Source organism: Myzus persicae, unplaced genomic scaffold (assembly GCF_001856785.1).
Source record: "Myzus persicae strain clone G006 unplaced genomic scaffold, MPER_G0061.0, whole genome shotgun sequence".
In the NCBI taxonomy this organism is placed as follows: Eukaryota; Metazoa; Arthropoda; class Insecta; order Hemiptera; family Aphididae; genus Myzus; species Myzus persicae.
Window position 1 is genome coordinate 57,051 of NW_019104300.1, and position 19,722 is coordinate 76,772.

General features: G+C 27.5%; 1 protein-coding gene across 3 annotated transcripts in view; it reads left to right on the forward strand.

Moving 5' to 3' along the window:
• Positions 1 to 19,722, forward strand: part of LOC111040996 (afadin) — a 62,406-nt gene that overhangs the window by 1,601 nt on the left and 41,083 nt on the right. For all 3 annotated transcript variants that reach the window (XM_022325120.1, XM_022325118.1, XM_022325119.1), the window contains exons 2-5: positions 13,221 to 13,346; positions 18,567 to 18,765; positions 18,888 to 18,997; positions 19,139 to 19,304. In XM_022325120.1, coding sequence (XP_022180812.1) covers positions 13,227 to 13,346; positions 18,567 to 18,765; positions 18,888 to 18,997; positions 19,139 to 19,304 — 595 coding nt within the window. In that variant the 5' untranslated portion in view covers positions 13,221 to 13,226. The remainder of the gene's footprint in view (positions 1 to 13,220; positions 13,347 to 18,566; positions 18,766 to 18,887; positions 18,998 to 19,138; positions 19,305 to 19,722) is intronic.

Consider the following 19,722-nt stretch of genomic DNA (forward strand, 5'->3'; position numbering starts at 1 on the left):
CAATTCCATTTCAGAGCGCAGACAGGACTTCTTTTCTCGGGAAATATGAAATAGTTTCGCTGTCACACGTCACATATCAGCGCGGTCGTTCCCATTAAATACCTATCTATATTCTATATAGTGGGTAATTATTGTTGTAAAGGTCGAGTTGGTTTGTGGCGGGCACGCCGACGTGTCGATAAAAGGTTCCATTTTTCGTCTGCACAAAAAATATTGACACGAATGATGTACGATTCATAATAATTATAATTTTGAATAATGTGTACATATACCGAAATCGCACTACAACCGTGTTGTAATGATTGAGTTAGTGTTCGATTCATCACAACAAATAATATTGTGTTATGGATATTAGATATAAAAGATGATAATCAAATTTTACAAGGGACATTTTAAAACTATCAAATCGGCATTGTCTTTCGATCTTCTTTAAGGTACGAATTAATTGTTCTCACACCTGACTACTTACTATATACATTAACCATAATAAAACACGGTTCGATGAACCATATTTTATTTACCTATGAATAAAGTTTATTTCATTATATTTATATTAAACAATTATTTGACATTCTGATAGGTATTAGGCAAAACAAAATATCACAGAACAAATAGCAGGTACATTTTTTAGTGTTGGAATGTACTACCGCGGGCATGAAATAAATAACGCATTAACTTAAATGACGTGATAAAATTTGATTTATTTTCACACTTAAAACTATAAACGTAAGCTTGACATACTTTATATTGCACTATATTATTTTAATCTAATACATGGTCTTGGAATGTATGAATTACTTGGTTATGTTTTGTACTTGTCATTTAATAAATACTTTAAATATACGATTGGTATAATTAGCTAAATTATTAGAATTATTAAATTTTTATTGTATTTTAAAATGTAAATATACACAATTATTTATAATATTAATAATTGAGAAAATGTAGGTATGTAAATATAGTGACATTCGAGGTGATAATAAGTATGAGATTAAAATAATATAACATAAAGTTTGTTTGAGGAAGTATAACTCGTCGTCGCGGTATCACTTATCAGTGTCATTCGATAGGAGTACGTTATTGCAGGGTCGTATGCTATTTTTTATTTTAGTCTCTGGAGCGTAGTACCGGCCGCCGGCCTCTTTCGGATGTTTTGAGTTTCATATGGACATTTTTGATCTAGTTCTGTATCTTTGTATCATGTTGTGGATATGTCTTATATTCTATATTTCTCATTGGCCATGGGTCTAATAAACTTATTTATACATATTTAAGAATTTTTCTGGGGTATTTGGATCTTTAAAATATTTGTAGAACAGATGTATACTGTATATTCAGATGCATGTCTGTATAGTACTAGTGATGATTTTATTTTGAGTGTTGATTTGTAGTTTACTAAATGATAAAGAGTTATCATTCTGGTAGGCATATCTTTGCTTAAGTTTTTGTTTTTAGTAATTTTTTATATAAGTTTTTCTTCATGGAAAATACTAAAGTACCTACTTTTTTCGAGTCATCTTCCTGGGCATCTTTTTATGATTTCATTCTATTCTACATTTCTACCTATACTTTGATTTTTTATGTACCCAAATACACAAATGCGCTGCTGATCGCTACCTATATTTTTTTAACTCAAACATTTTTGTGGCACTATTGGTTGGGCAATGTTCAGTTTTTATTTTTTAAACAAAGTGGTGACTTGATTGAAAGACGATTGGTATAGACTATATAGAGTTAGTTATAGGAGTTTCAGTAATATCGTGACAATATATGTATATTAAAGTGGGTTGGTAGGTACTAATAATACTGAAAGTATCCTCCTAACAAGTAATTTAAAAGTGTAAGCGATCTTCGTTTGAGTTACAGTATGTATTTTACTGTATTTTATGACTTAAGAGGTAGTTACTCGGGCTTTTCAATCTTCTCGTATGAAGTATGCCTTTCATATTTTAGTGTGCAAATGTGCAATACGAAAATGCAAGCAAAATGTGTAGTATAAATACGTTGAAATTTTCCAAAAAAATGTTCTCCTTTCACTCACTCCAAGCTTGACTAATATTAGGTAGGTAATATTTTTGGTAATTTCAGAAAAAGTGTGCATTAGGGTATGATTTTTTTTTAAATGGGTGCTGAAAATTACAAAACGTGTTTTACTTGTATTTTATATTAAACTCGGTATTAAACCATAAATTATTTAAAACTAATTTCTAAGCTTATCATTCTTATCATACCTATTACCTATATTTTTTTCAAGATTCTATAGGTACCTATCGAAGCACCTATCTATTTGACTGCTGGAATAACCAACTTTTTTTTATAATTTTTCAGATGATACCTGACTGATAATGTTTAAATTTAAATATTTTCCCAATTAAATGTTGTAGGTAGGTATACCAACAGTTTTTGTGTGTTCTATAGTATATTTAATTATTTTGTCCAGTTATACTGTCAATACATTATTGATTCAATAGGTACCTAAATACTTAGTTTATTTAGTTTTAAACCCTGCAATCAAGGTGATTATACATTTATATACATATATCGTTCTTCAGTACATTCCTTAAGTTGATTGAACGTTCGTTAATATTAACTTTTCAAACATGGTATATAAATAAAAATTAGGTAGGTCTATACCCTATACTCTAAAGCCGTTCAGTTTACCATTATATTTATAGCAAATATGTTTATTTTAAAAATCCAGTTAATTTCCAATGCCAGATATACGTGTATAACAAGAGTGTATGAGAAACAGATGGGTATAATATTGCGCGTGGAATGCACTTGAGTGTGTTGTAGGTGATAGTTTACTGGGGCACATTCTTTTCGGTGTAATAATAATTACAATATATACGGCATAAAGAGTTGTTCGTATATATTCTCTGACTGTTTCATAATGCTATTGCACTATTTAATGATACTTCTTTGATATAAAACTGTAAAACAGGATATTTAATAGATAATAATATTATGTAGATTTCTAGATGTTAATTTTGGTAAAGTGATATAAAATAAAATTAAAATAACCTTGTTGGTAATATTTAACTTCTTATTTGGTGTAAAATTTTTTATGTTAATATAAGTTTTGATTACATTCGTGTTTCTATTGCAGATGTATGAACATCGTATATTATATATGGGTATAATATATGTGTGTGTAAGTAATTAGCTGTTCAAATGTTATAGGTCGTAATCTCACAACTCATAGGTCGCGTAAATTATCGTAATTATCGTGAATTATATCTACCTAAATACCTACCTATTATAGACAAAAATAATCCCAACACAATTGTATTTCAATAGTATTTACTCGAAAATCGGAATTATTAATCCAGTGCTTTTTAGAAGTCATCATTACCTACCTATTTATTTAAAAATAATACAAATCATATTTGAACTAGGAAAATAAATATCATGTATCTTAATATACTTATCTTAAAATAACAGTTAACAAATAAATGTTTAATTGCATGTGTCTAGTCGAACTTCAGTAAAACAAAAAAGTGTCAAGGTATTTTATGATGTTGTATGTATAATTTATTATCTATAAACCATTTTGCCACCTATTACCCAGTACCTACCCATGAATTTTTTTTTGTTATTTGAAAAATTGAACATTTAGTCCCTGGGTGATTTGGGGGTCTTATTTATTGGGACATTAAATCTAATATTTATAATCTATTTCAATTCAATTATTTTAATTTTTATAATATTTAGAAGTGATACAACTTTGAACATATTTATGAAAAAAGTATAAATATTTTGTATATTGTATCACTGTCGTTGGATTTATAAAGATTAAAAACTACATGTTACAAAGTCAGTTGTATCCGTGGTTGTATCTATTAAAAAATAACGCATTTGTGTTCTAAAAAAGACAAGCCAAAAATAAAAAGAGATTAGTGTAACCCTAATACCGGTTGTAAAATGGCTTCATAGTAAGGTATATTATTGAATTGTCCATTGAATTTTCATAAATGTCTACTATTTACACAAAAGATGGCGTTTGAATGTTTTATAATGGTTTTTTACTTTTGATTATTTTTGTTATCTGTAGAGTTCGAACGGAAATCAAGTCTTACAATTGCAGGAAATCACGAAAGCTCATTGTATACTTGTACCAAGGACACATGTATATTATAGTCATTCCTCCGTATTTAGATTTATTTTTTTGTCCCACTTCCAAGTAGGTTATAACTATTGACTGTTGTGGATAACTGCCCATCCTCAGTTTAACAGGAAATGACTAGGCTCGTCCCTGTCAACTATTATTATTTTCATCATTATTTTTCGTAAATCCCCTAATTCATTTGTCAAGGTTAGCCAATCAAATGTACCGTACCGTGACCGAGATATGTTTTATTCTCTAAGTTTGTACTTACAAATATTTAAAAAGTTTAATTCAGTACAAAACTAAACTGTTTTTAAAGTTAATAAAAAGTTATAATCATATAATACTAGGTATACCTGCTAATATGAATATGTTTTTATAGAAAATCACTTCCTTCAATAGGGTTTCAACGAATATTTTCAGCAATATTTTATGGGGCGATTGTAAACTCTCCCGATGGTAAACTCTCCCGGATCTACTCCAGTACTACCTGACGAAAACGTGTAAACTCTCCCGGGTCTACTCCAGTACTACCTGACGAAAACGTGTAAACTCTCCCGAGTCTAGTTTAGTACTACCTGAAGAGAACATGTAAACTCTCCCGAGTCTAGTAAAAATCATAAAATAAATTTAATATACATTTAAGTTGCGTTTAAAAATAGTCAATCATATATAATAATAATAATAATAATAATAATAATAATAACAATATAAATTAATGTCTTTAGCTGCTATGAACATGATATTATAGTCAAAATACAATAAAAAATAAAATTTCAAAAAATCCAATATACATTTAAGTTTCTATTAAAAATAGTCAATCACAATCTCTGCAGTGTAGCCAACTCGTAGTGTAGCAATAACATTTACAACAACTAGGGAGAGCTTACATACTTCCTACAGGTAACTATAAAGTTGACCCGGGAGAGTTTACACATTTCCATCAGGTAAACATAATTTTGACCCGGTAGAGTTTACACATTTACTTCAGGTAAACATAATATTAACCCGGGAGAGTTTACCATCGGGAGAGTTTACTATTTTGAAAAATCGGGAGAGTTTACCATAAAATCGGGAGAGTTTACCACCGCCCATTTTATGATATGAATGGTTAGTTTTCGGTGTTTTAATATAATTTGTTTATTTTACTTAAAATTATATTCACAAATATTGCCTACACTATATCATCTAAATAATAATATGCTATAGAAAATATTTTTCACTTATTTATTTATAACAATGAACAATTAATACAATATATACCTAATAATACATACATATAAACTCTTGTTTTAAGTGATTAAAGACAGTTTTAGGTACCTATATCCTTATATTATCCTTTTATTATATCCTTCCATTATCTTACGTTTTTTAGAAAAGAACATAGTACATTATTCTCATTAGAATCATAATTGTGTGTCTTATTGTTATACATTCATAAGTACACAAATCAATAATTGTGTACAATAAGTAACTTCCAAGTTGTGAGATCATAATATAATAAATTAACAATCATAATACAAAATAGTTCAATCTACTTGTATATATGAAGCAATGAAGGTACCTAATTTGAATGTCGTACAGTTCAGAAAAATGTCATAGAACCTTGATATCGTTTAAGTAAAAGTATTTAGGTAGCAGTTGTGCTGGTTTACAAAAGTACATTGATAAATTAATGCCGTTTACAACCTTGAAAACGACAGTTTGATATTATATTGTTTTGTGTCGTCGTTCGTCAGTCGTCGATGATGATAAATATTCACGATTTCTTAAATGAAATGCTATGTTATTGTTTTGGAAAATATCGAACTAGTTAAATAGTTTTCGAGTTTAAATTTAAAGAAATTTAAATCGTATCAATGTAAAAATATTTTTATTTGTACTCCGGCGTGATGTGAAAAAACACCAGAACTGCGGCGATCCTACAATAGCATATTATTACATACATTTAATATGATATCTCTACGTTGGGTTGTGATTTATACAATTACTATTTTATTACAGTATTACTGTATGTACTGCTTTAGCGCTGTTGTATTATTTGTCGTGTTTTATACGACACCCGTTTCCGAGTTGCGGAGTTTATTTATTTTTCATTTCGTGGGCGTGTTCTTAAACACGACTATGACGTTTTGCATTGCACCGTGAGTCCGGCGATGCTCTGTGCAACGCATAATATGTAAATCGTCGTTATCGTCACGAGCTGCTTGCCGAACTGCCAACGATCGACCGTGAATAGCTACTAGTCTTATTATAATATTATACATTATATTTTATAATAATATGATACTCATCATCATCGCTCAACTTACTTCTTATGAAAAATATAAACTGCGCAGTGTGCTGTACACACGATGGTCACAAAACAAAACATCATCCGAGGTCTTATTGTTTGATTCATGTAAAATATTGTAAAGATATTAGTTCTGAAAACTTCGATCTCGAGACTAAACCATCTCTGCACGTTAAAAACAAACGTTGCGTTACGACAATACGATTGCACCGTCGTCGTACGCAATTGACCTACGTTAACGACGCACTTCGGTGACCGAGAACAATGTGTGCATGTGAATTGTTGGGATCGCAATTAATTCGTTCTCGCTGTTCATAGGGTTTTATTTGCAGGAATAGTAAGTTTAATATTATATTATTGCAAACAATTATGTATAGAGCATACGTATAATATACTCAGTAGATACGTGCCCAAACAATAACTAGCATAACAATAACAATAATATTAATTGGAAAAATGTTAGGATTCAATTTGTTAAATAAGCAAACGAATTATCGTAACTACTCTTCTATATCAATCTTTTAAATATTTTTGTTTCATTTATCATAAATATTACATTTTATTGTGTAGTAAACGAATTATCATACATAAAAGTATATAAAATATAATCATCCTAATTTTGCAAGAAATTCTACACTTATCAGGATGTCAATGATCAATGTATAGCTTTTTCGTATCTTGGCCAACTTCTGTATTTCATGTTATAATTTTAAATATAGGTTTAATCTCTGTTGAACTAATTTTTAATGTTAGTTTTATATGTAATTTCAATTAATTATTTTGTTATATCATCAGACAGCGCTAGAATTATTTTCTCTGATGTGCGGACTGGAGCAGATACTTTTTGACACGGCTAGGGTTTTTTCAAAAATTTCTGAAGTTATTCTGATAAATATTTCAATTAAATTTAGCCTTACATTACTATAGTAGCACACATTTAAGTTTTGTAAATACTCTCGGTAGTTTTATTTAAGTATTCTAAATTCTAAATAGATAATATGACATGTATGAACTCTTAAGGTAAATAACAACGTTTTAAAATACTATTTGTATAATAGTACAACTCAATACACATGATGATGTCTGATACATCGAGTCATCGTATTGTATTGTAGAGTAGGCATATAAAAGGGTAACTTAAAATTTTACGTTATGTAATAAAGCGTCTTAAATGCTATAAAATAAAACGCATTGATAAATAGATAATATAGTAACATGCTAACATGATATTATATAACCACGGGGTATCTAAATGTAGGTAATAAACTAATACCTAACCTAGTATAACAATATGATTACCTATTTAAAAATAGCTGAACGTTGCATGTTGGTGCATTGATACGCCATATACCTATATTTGACCATGGTAAAAATATTTTAAATTTTAAAATTATCAAAATACTCTACGAAATGTTTATTCAAACTATCAATATTTAAAAAAAAATAACTTTTGACTTTCGGTACTCAGTTACATTTTTCAATGGGGGGAGGGGCCGGGCCATCTAACCCTCTCTCGTCCCTCCCTCTTTGGCGTGGTGCCTATATACTTTGTTTCAATTGTTTCTGTTATTTAATTTATAACCTTTTATAAGATCTGCTAATATCGTCCTCAAAAGCCGCATGGCGTTTATTCTAATAAATAAATAAATACAATATAAATTACAATTAATAAAAGAAAAGTAAATAAAAAATGTTTTTATTTCTTATATGATACCTGGGAAAAGCTAGCATTCAAATAAAATAAAATTTTAAAAATTGATACCTATAACTTATACTTCAGTATTCTATTTATACTGTACCTAAACTAAAGATAAAATTAATTTTTGTACAATTTTCAAATGGTAATAAATTGTTTCCATATCACGTAGTTATTAGTCAAACGGTTTTTTTGAGGGGAGGGGAATTGTGAATTTTGTGGTTGCTCTAAGGCCTTCAATGCCCTCCTATAATAAATAGTATATTTTAATATGATGTAGGTCGTGGTTGTAATAATAATAATATTAATAAATAATAATATTATGTAGGATCTTAATGCGTGATGCGTTTTCTTCGCAGACCGGTCGCCATGGTAGACCAGACACATTGTGGCGGCGATGTTCCGTAACACATTTTCATCGTAAATTTATGTACGCGATGATACGCTAGTGTTTTTTTTTCATTTATCTTCCCGTCTGCACCAGGAATAACATAGTGCAACAACATTAGTGTATAACACTAAAAGTATATAATAATAATATTATTATATTATATGGTACGGTATTCAATACGGTGTGTTGGAATCATTGCGTACAATAACGGTAATGGGTTATTGGTGATTACTATACATTATGTATAAGGTATCACTCTGCGCTTGTCCGGTCCTCGACGCTCTATATATTTCGTATATTATTAAAATGAAATTGTTCTGTGCGATAATAACAGCTGTTGCTTCGGACGATCGCGGTCTGATATAATATTAGAACTTCAGAGTATCATGCCAAATTAAAATATTATTAATTCTTAGAACAATACTTGAAGTACCATTACCAGCACTGAAGTATATATTGGTTTTGTCAATAGTTGTTTGTTTTTTGATCGTTTTTATTTTTGATATATAATTCTCTTTAAAATTGTTTTTATTCCGTATGTTAGGTATTGGTTCACTGAACTAAATGCATGTAATGCGTATCTTGTACTATGATTCTCATAGTATGTGTAAAATGTGCCTACACGTGCCTATATGCATTCCTATTAAATTTTTAACATTAATATTATGATGATAATAACATTTTTCGTTAATAACATAACATTTCATTATGTTTCCCTATTATTCGAAATGCATATGATGACTTCCTATTAGCCTCATATTTTGATTAATACACGTGTTCCATATATTGAGTTAAGTTTATTGGTACCTTTGTAATGTGTTAGGTAGGGTGTATGGTATTAATTATTAAATTTTATTATTTTGATTTATCACAGAAAAAACTAGTAAAATATATTTTTTTGTTTAGATCAGTTGAACAAAATTTAATTCAATACTATAATCTATTAAAATGTTGGGTTTAATATAACTGACGTCTATTTTTGCCTATAATTTATTTCTAAATAAAATTGTTTTTACGTTTTGATTATTTGTTTTAGTATAATATATAGTATGAAAAAAAAAATATTAATGTATTATAATTATATGTACTATGTACACTATACAATACGACGAGTTTATTGTGTATTACATATTAATATGTTATTATTATAGAGCTGTTAACAATATTTAATTTATTCTATATTATCGGATACCATTGTTCATTAAGTATTAAATTTATTATTTGACGGAAGTATATTTATCAGAATAACATAATATATTCACCGAGACTTGCATAATTGATATTTTATTGGAATGTGGGCGTGATACTATCGTGTTAATATCTGCAAATTATTTTATTTTTAATTATTAATAATAATTATTCTGCTCTTAATATATCATACATACATAATAACATGTTAGTTAATATTCTGTGATATAAATTGGTGTTCAAGTTTGTGAATTGATTTGGCCTTATTTGTCAATTAAGAGCAGAACAAACACGTTGACATCAGAATTGTTTTACTGCAGTGTTAATAACTTCTTGTTGATCATTCAAGTTAAAAAATTGACTTTATTTTATTCAACGTGTTTTACTGAAAAAAATGTAAATTTCAATCACCAAACACAATTTTGGAGTATCTATAATAGAATATGCTGGCGTTGAATTTTTAGGATTTGAAATTAAAGCTTACTTGATATTTTACTTATTTTAAAGTTATACAGTTATCGCCAAAATTAATATTTTATTCTTATTTGTTATGTATTTTTGTATCAAGTATTGTCGGAAATTTTCTAGCCAGATTCACAATATCTTCACTATACCTAATATATTTGACTTTTGCATTGGAAAACTTAAGTTTGTTTAAATTGATATTGGAGTTGATTAGATAATACACTTTTCTAATGACTTACCTTCATCTAATACTTTTTTGGAAGTTAGTATCGTGTTTATTTTTTATACTTAAAAGAATTGTAGTTAAATTAGATCATTGAAAGTTATAAATAATTATAAGTTATACCTAATTGATAACTTTCAATAGTAATTTTGGTTATAATTTATAACGCCAGCTTAGTAACTAGTCTTTAGAATAGATTATCTTAATTTCTTAGTATATTGTTCGTGGGCTTGAATTAGCTATAGTCAAACATTTATAGTTTTATACCAGGTATGTTAAAATTTGAAACCGAACTATAGTATTACATTTTAATCACGAGATACAACTTGTTTATCAGGTGTACATATAATTTATGTGCCAGAGATACTAAAACAAAATCTTGACACTTTTTTTTGCATTTCTTATGTCCTGATTATGTTCAAATATAGGAACATAAATTAATGACTCTGTAGTACCTATCTATCATATTTAATTTGATTTTAGTTTAGAATTACTATTTAAGTGCTACCAAATATAATTTCTAGGGAAAACATTTATATTGTATTTACAATTTACTATTGATTTACTTACCTATATTAAATGAATACATTTAGATACTTTATTATTTTATTTTCATTGTTGTGCGATAGGTACCTAGCTAATATATTTTCAATAGACACTCTTAAATTAATAATATTAAAAAAATTTATGTTAAAATTACGTATGAAAAATAATTAATAGGAGTATGCCACACCAGCATTTGTTATGCCGCCTCCGTTTAATGTTTTCCGATATTTTAATTTATAATATCGAAAAAACAGACAACGACGTTAACTTTAGATTAATGTTAATAGGGCAATTCATTCTAATATATATACGAAGACTAAACGTCTAACTTAACAAATGAATGTGGAACTGCTGAACTGAATGTACATTTTGTAATGTTTCGCACTTGTACGACTGTGACAATGCGGGTGTGGTGTCCTCTTAAAGAAAAAGCATATTAAACATGCATAATACATAGCATACACCTGCTTAAACGTCCATACATGAATATGTACCTATTTTATTATGTTAAGACAATCCTTTATCAATGTACAGTAATAATATTCATTGAGTATACTGTTATCATTGATTTAAATAGTACGCTACTAATTACTATTTATTACTAGGTATTATTAGCAAAATTTTTTATTAGAAAATGAACTTATTTGAAATTGAAATATACAACAATGGTCTATTAGATAAAATTACCTATTAGAATGTTGGATTAATATTATAATATGAAGTAATGTATAATATTTTTAAAAACCTATAGTATAGTTTTCATGATATGTAGTAACAAATATTCAATGTATTGAAATAATGAATAAATTAAATAGCCATACGTAATATTTTTTAATGTTGCCACGTTAAAACTATTCTATTATTTATTATTTAAATATTATATATCTTATTTATATTTATATATGTTACAGTAAGATTACGAATACTGTGAAACCTAGGTTCTATTGGTACTCATACTTTTACCGTAATATAATGTATAGCATGTATACTATACATAATATCGATATAATACCTGATGTATATTTAGGTTTTTCGTCTTTATATTATGTTTCTTAGCAATTGGGATTCTTGTCACACGCGGCATAACACAATGATGTGTGCACACTGCACATATGTAATGTACCGGAATTTGGTAACACAAAGTATGATCATCGTTTCGTCACTTCAATACGTTACAATACGACGTGACAATAATGGCATACCTTCAGTTCTGGGTTTTGTTTCTAGCCACACCAATAAAGAACCGTTAAGATTTGTTAAGATTCTGTTATACATATACAGGCTGGTTTTTTCGTTAGGCCCTCTTAAGGCCATTTACTTTTAATTTTTTGTCTGTCATTAATTTTCTAATGTGTTACTAAATATCTGAAGTCATTAGATTAAATTATTTTTCACTCGTTTGTATTTTATATCATAGTATTATCATTATAATATAATACATATTATGTAGGTAATTATAATTATTTTTTTTAACTTAAAAGATAGTTTATGTAGTTATTTTCAATACTTATTATTGTTACCTAAAAAATAAATAAATAATAGATGCAAATATTTGTCTAGTATTTATAATACAGTTTATATAATGTATTTGCAGGTATAATTTGTCTTCTGGTGGTGTTGTTGGTTATAACATCTTTTTTACTATTCATACCTATTGTTGATAAACCAACAGTTGCCTTGTTTTTGATTGAGACCTGAATTTTTAAGTCCTGCCTATTCGTGAACGAAATCAGCTGTATATAAATATTGTATATTGCATACATTGGAAAGGTGTTACAGGGCCTGTTCGAAATAGTGCTTTGGAAACATAAGGACCCGTGATTATTTGTGTAACAAATAATGTGAGTGTCATACGAATATACGATTCGGTTTTTTATCAGTCTCTATAAATTACATTCATAGGTTGGTTAAGTCATGTCTATGTGCAATTTATTTTTTAAGTGAGTTAAGTTTATACAACGTTTGTCAAAGTTATTTAATAGAAGTGATTAATTTATTATCGTAGGAAAATTAGTTAAAAGAAAAAATAATAATTTACTACAATAATACAATATTAATTTACCTATCATCCATAAACGTAAACATAAAATATGAGTATTTTGTTTGGTATAGATTTACCTTATATTATTATACTTGTGTAATAGGTTCACGTTATAACAATAGCCTACGTAATACATTATGTATTCTAAAAAAAAAATAATGTTTTAAACCCTTATAATGAAGATCATATTATACGTATGCATTGTTTCACACAAAAGTACCCACCTTTGTTTTTATCTGTGAAATATAATAGCTTTAACAATTTTTTAGGTTACCATGAATCCTGAAATGACTATGGCCATGAAAAGGCACGAAGAACGGGAGGCTCTGAGGAGCGTTATTCAACAATGGAATGCTAATCGACTGGATCTATTTGAACTTTCTGAACCAAATGAGGTAAATTAAATTTATAAATTAATGAATCAAATATAATTTTCGGTGTTGAATTTAAAATATAGTGTTAAGATTATAAAATGTGAAGTTAATATTCTACTCATATCATCAACTCTTTGAATCTTACTTTGTTGAGAGTCATCGTAAGCGTATAATATCGTTGACGGTCGTTAAGAATTGTCGTTATTATAGTTAATTGTAAATTTAAAAACAATACATTGTCTATCAAAGGCAATGTTTTATTTTGAATGTTGAAGTTTTATTTACGGTACCTATATATTGTATACATTTTACGGTCTGACGCATGGGAATAAGTATCCACAACAGATAGAGTAGGGTGTGCAAAGGAGCAGAACAACCCTTTATTATTTTTCGTAATTTATTATAGGCTTCCAGAAATTAACTTTAAAACATTTAGTATAAACATCGTATTATTGCAATGTGAATCTGAACATTTGATGATTTGATATTTATATTAAAAATGTATCTTTTGAAAAATGTTAATTCGTAGTACCATTGATGATAAATACTTTATATTATACTTGAAGGATGAAATATTTTTTGTCCATAATATACCCGATTTTAAACCAATTTTCAAGTTATGGATTTTTCAAAAAGTTTGTATTAAAGCTTAAAATTGAATGTATTATATATATATATATATAATGACGTGTAGGCAATGATGAACAATGTATTACATAGTGATTAAAAGGATTTTGACATTTATATATTAGTCTTGATTTATACAATAAATTTAAATACTGTTTTTGGCGTATCTGTTTATAATTTATTTAACCTTTGTTTATGAATAAGTATAATTTTATTGGTTTTTAAAGATATTTTATCTTGAGGAAAATATGCAGCTAAAAATATATGTATTAGTATGCACATTTGTTTTAAGATCAGTAAAAAAGAACTTAATTTTATAAGTAGTTTTTCTCGAGTAAATTATTTATACTGTAACGGAGTCTTTTTATTTCAACCGGACATCTGGCCTCTTGAATAGCACGTGCTTTATAGTCTTTTTTTCTATTCATAAAAAAAATGTGTATGTAGATTTCCATATAAAATAATGTAATTCGGGTGTTTGTATGTACAAAGTCTATAGACTATAATATATTAATATTATATATGTATGTTATTTATTAAAATTGGTGGCCCTTCACGGTGCAATAAGTAAATTTGACAAATAATATATTATAATTTATATAAACTACACATGTATATTGTATATATAGTGTGTATATTAATTTACAATTTAGGAGAGTATTCGTGAATAGTTCGTTAATTGAATAAATATAATTTTTCAATCATTTAAAAATATTTGTATTGACATTACGATTATATTGAAAAAGAGTTGTTAATACTACCTACAAGCTAGGTATTTAAATTTTTGAATTATTTAAAAAAAAACATCTTTTTCTGGAGATCATAAAATGTAAATTTGACAAATTACCCATACAAATATAAATTGTACTCTCAAACTTAGGCAGATTATTCATTAAAATTATTACTTAAACTATTATTTTACCAAACCTCTATGATATTAGGTTGGTTTGTACACACCATATGATTTATATTTAAATGAATTCAAGTAAGATTTGTAAGATTGTTGTAATGGTAATAGTTTTCTCAATTTTTTTTCAGTTTTATCTCCTTTATTTCTTACTGTTGCTTATATAAATAATAGTGCTTTAACATGGCAATTTATAAAAGCGATCGTGCTAAGAAATAGAAAATGTAAGAAACATTACAGCAAATATCTTTGATGTTTAATTTAAGAGGATGTCAGCGCAACGTAGATAAAACGCTTTCACCTAAAATCGTTTTTTTTATGATTTTCGAGTAGTCTTAAAGTAAAATCACTTGTTAGTAAATTTCTAGTGGATAATATTTTCGAGGGTATGACATATCGGTTTTATATTTTGTTATTATTTTACTTTGAATTAAACTTTCAAAGTACAAAACATTTTTTGTACATTTAAACAATGTTTAATTTGCTTTGAGGCCATATTCAAACACGATGTGTCGCTTTTGTAATGAGCGATTTTACTCTAAGATTACTCAAATACAAAAAAAAAATAATTCTGCAAATTCGTTTACTATGTATGTTGCGTGTGGGCCAGATAGATAAAACAAACAGTGCGCTGACATCCCTTAATAAACATTTGGATAATTATTTTCTGGCAGTTGTAAGTTTTGTTTAAGAGATTTTCAAAAAGGAAATAATTTTTTTTCTAGTTAGTTTTATGCATAAAAATTACTTAAATTAATTTACATATCAAAAAGAAGTACTAGTTAGGATGATATTATGTCCTCGTGGCGCCTATAGTAGTAGTGATCTGCACGACTACATAATCCTCAGGAGTCAGGATTTTTCGTGGTTCGAGGATATCACTTAGATATTATTATTATACTTAGTTTATTAATATTTATTTATTTTGGTACAATTGCATTACTAATAATTAGAACATTATTAATATGAATTATTGTAATATTGTGGACTTATAGAAGTAAAAACAATATTTCATCTTATTTTAATAGTAAAATGTGTAATACCTATGTAAGACGAATACATTAAATAATATATATATATATTATTAAATATGTGTATTATGTATAGATTATTTATTATAAACTTTATGTTTGAAATTGGATTATATTTGTAAAAAGTCATTAAAAACATGCAATTGATAATATGATGATTTAGCCATTTAGGTATTATTTAAATTAGTGGGCTAATGAGTAATGTTGTTATCATATGCATTGCTGTATATTATGTTTTTCTTAAACATATACTGTCTGTGATATAAATTACGTTTGTACAGTCTATGTACATTATAAACAATCAATTTAATTTTGTTTAAAATGTCAACTTAAATAAATGTGATTAATTATTTTAATTACAAGAATTTTATACTTTTTCAATTGTATTGAATTGTGCATAGTTCCGAGTTAAATTATTTTAAGATAGAAAAACTTAAATATAATATCAACATGATTTTAATTTGCTACCGCATTGGTCAACTATAGTCAACCAGTTCGTTTTTTATGTTACTACTATATTCCACGTTGGCATGAAGATGACCGGGATTTGCTCGCGGAACCTCCACGGTTAATTATTATCAGAGAAGTTTCAATGGATAAATACAACGGTGAAAGAGACATTCTATATATTCACGTTTCAGGTCATTCATCCGATTTAACGTGGTTGTGTGTGCGTATGTAACATAGACACACACTTACAAACATAATATATATATATATTAATTTCATTGAACACACTCATTGTGTACAACGTTCTGATTTCCAATGATGTGTCACATTCTATAGTATTTGAAGACACAGTAAAGAGAAACGAAATATAATTCATAATACTATGAATTGCATTGTTGATAGTAGTATTTGTGTACTCCCTAACCTTGTCGCATTCTTCTACGTCGAAGTTTAGCAAGGTTGCGTAATTGTTGTCGTAAACGTAGTATACTTGGCTGGATTGTTTGTCGATAGTTCAATATGGCGTGTGCTATACTTGTACTTGCAAGCAATAACTACGTGCTTACAAGTGCAAGGAACTTGCTGTAACAGTATTTTTTTAACTGTTCAGTTTATCTTATACTATAAAATTGCTTATCCGGGTTTTAAAATGCATAAGGAAATGTAAAATGTTATCAAAGATGATAAAATATTTTTTATGAACAATTCGACTGTATATAAAAAATGATACAAGTTTTTATTTGTTTTAATTTGTATGGATAAATAATTATTTTTAATTATAGACATATTATATTATACGTCTATTACTAAACTAAACTTATAAATTTGAATTCATTTTAAATTCATTTTGTATTTTTTAATAATCTCATTACTTTTACTTTATTTTGCTAAGTGTGTTCTGCTCATTTTTTTATATTGTCAATTGAGTCATATATAGAAATAATGTATCCTAGAAATACTGACTCAGCATTGTATGTGTTTATTAGTAATCCGATCAGAATAATATTTAAAAAAATTGCACTGTTAAATATTTCATTGTAAGTAATCATTTATAAATACTTATCATTGTGTTAGGAACTGAACCACAGCATTGTGTTCAACTAAAGTTTGAACACTTTGAATACACCCACATAAATTATATTTTATAATCACTGGAATTTGTTGATGAATACAATTTTTATTAATTTTTTTTGGTATCAATAAATTAGCCTAGTACTTGACTTATGATTCGTATCAAATATAATAATCGTATATCAATGTATAAAATAAAAATGTTGGCTTTCGTTTTAGTTTAACCATATAAGTATAACGTACGATTGTTGTATAGTTCCTTGTGTTTTGATATTTTGTATGTAATTATACGTTTTTTGAAAATATTGGAATAAGATATGGCTGATGTTAAAAGTATATATAAATATGACTAAACAATTCATGTAGCATAATATATAATACGATTCTACGGGATTTTAATATAAAAAATTGTTTTACACTTATCAAATCAAACAATAAACACATATTTGTCATTTATTTGAATTTCTACATTAATAACAATTATGTTAAAATATGACAATTTTTTGTTTTACACACTGATACAGTAACACAGCAGTCTTATCATTAGTCTGTATACTAGCGAGTTGTGAGTGGAGTTGTAATGTACTTTGTCGCTCTGAGTATGTCCGTGGGAACTGTAGGCAGGTGGTTTTTGTAGGTATATATAAAATAATGTTGCATTCATTGAAACAATAGTTATGGTGTCGTATTCTCCCATCAGTTTAATAGTATTGAAAAAGTTACCGTATGTATGTATGTATGTATGTATGTATGTATGTACGTATGTGTTTATGTATAATGTATGTGTGTATATGTATGTATATGTATGTATATGTATGTATATGTATGTACTACACACATGTACCTACTTATTTAATTTTACAAAATTCCACATTTAAAAAAAAAATTAATTAATAAATAACTGTGGTTTATTAAGAATATCATTTTACACCTAGTAATGATAATAATATGAGTAATGTGGCATGGTAATGATTCATTGTTTGAAGTTGGGAACCACTGAGTGCCGCGATGACGCATTTCTAAGTGTTCGTAACATTTACCCACATACCTATAATATGGGTACCTACATTAATAATATAATGACATAAAACTTCTTACATTAAATGTTAACGATTTCCCACCAAATAGCTTTACTATGTTATTTTTTAATTACAGGAATTGCTTTTCCACGGTGTAATGAGGTTTTACTTCCAAGAACCTGGTACGGGACAAAAAGTTGCTACCAAGTGCATTCGTGTTGCATCAGACGCAACGTCACAAGCAGTTATCGAAACCCTTATTGAAAAATTCCGACCCGATATGAGGATGTTATCTGTTCCAGAGTATGCTTTATACGAAATACATGAAAACGGAGGTAACTCTTGTGTTTTTAATTTTTATACATTTATAAAATTATTATTACCTAGGTATTATATATTTTATTAAATACACGTTTATTTGTTAAACTTTCATATTTAAATTTTTCTGTTCACATAGATGAAAGAAAACTGGGCGTCGATGAAAAACCATTATTAGTACAGTTGAACTGGCATAAAGACGATCGTGAAGGCAGATTCTTACTACGCCGGATAGATGAAAAAACCAATGTAAATATATTTTTTTTAATATTTATATTACACCTACTTTATATTACTTATTCATCATAACTCATAACTGTATAAGTACCTAGTCATACCTCATACGTACTTAATATATTTTAATAAACGAATTAAATATTTTTTTTTAAGATGCCTGCTGGAACATTCCAAGAAGCGGGATCTAGTTTTAAGCGAAAGCTATCAAAACGAGAAAAGAAACAGCTGAAAAAGCAAGAAAAACTTAATCGCGCTAAAAGTCATGGCTTAAGCCCTAATGATGAGAATGATGCCGGTGTTGCAGAAAAACTATACACAGGTATAATAATTGTACATTTTTGTGTAAAGTAAAATAACAATTTTTTTTGTATTATTATTTATTTTGGTACTTTTTGGTTACTATGACTTTTTAATAATTATTACATTTTGATAATAGTTACATTAATTTTTGTTATAACTGTCAAATTCACTGCATATTATACAATCTATTTTTCATAGATAACATGATACTGTGATTGTAGGTTCTAAATCAATAAAGAATATTAAAGGTTAATGAATAATTTAAACAAACAATAGTTAAAATATTGCCACATTAATAAATGTAACAATGGTACTTTATTAATATTTTATTATTTACTCAAGTCCTGTAATTTTTTATTAAGTCAGTTAGATATGTAATGTTCGTTATTGATCTGATATGGTTTACATCATGTAGAACTACTTAAATAATAAATATA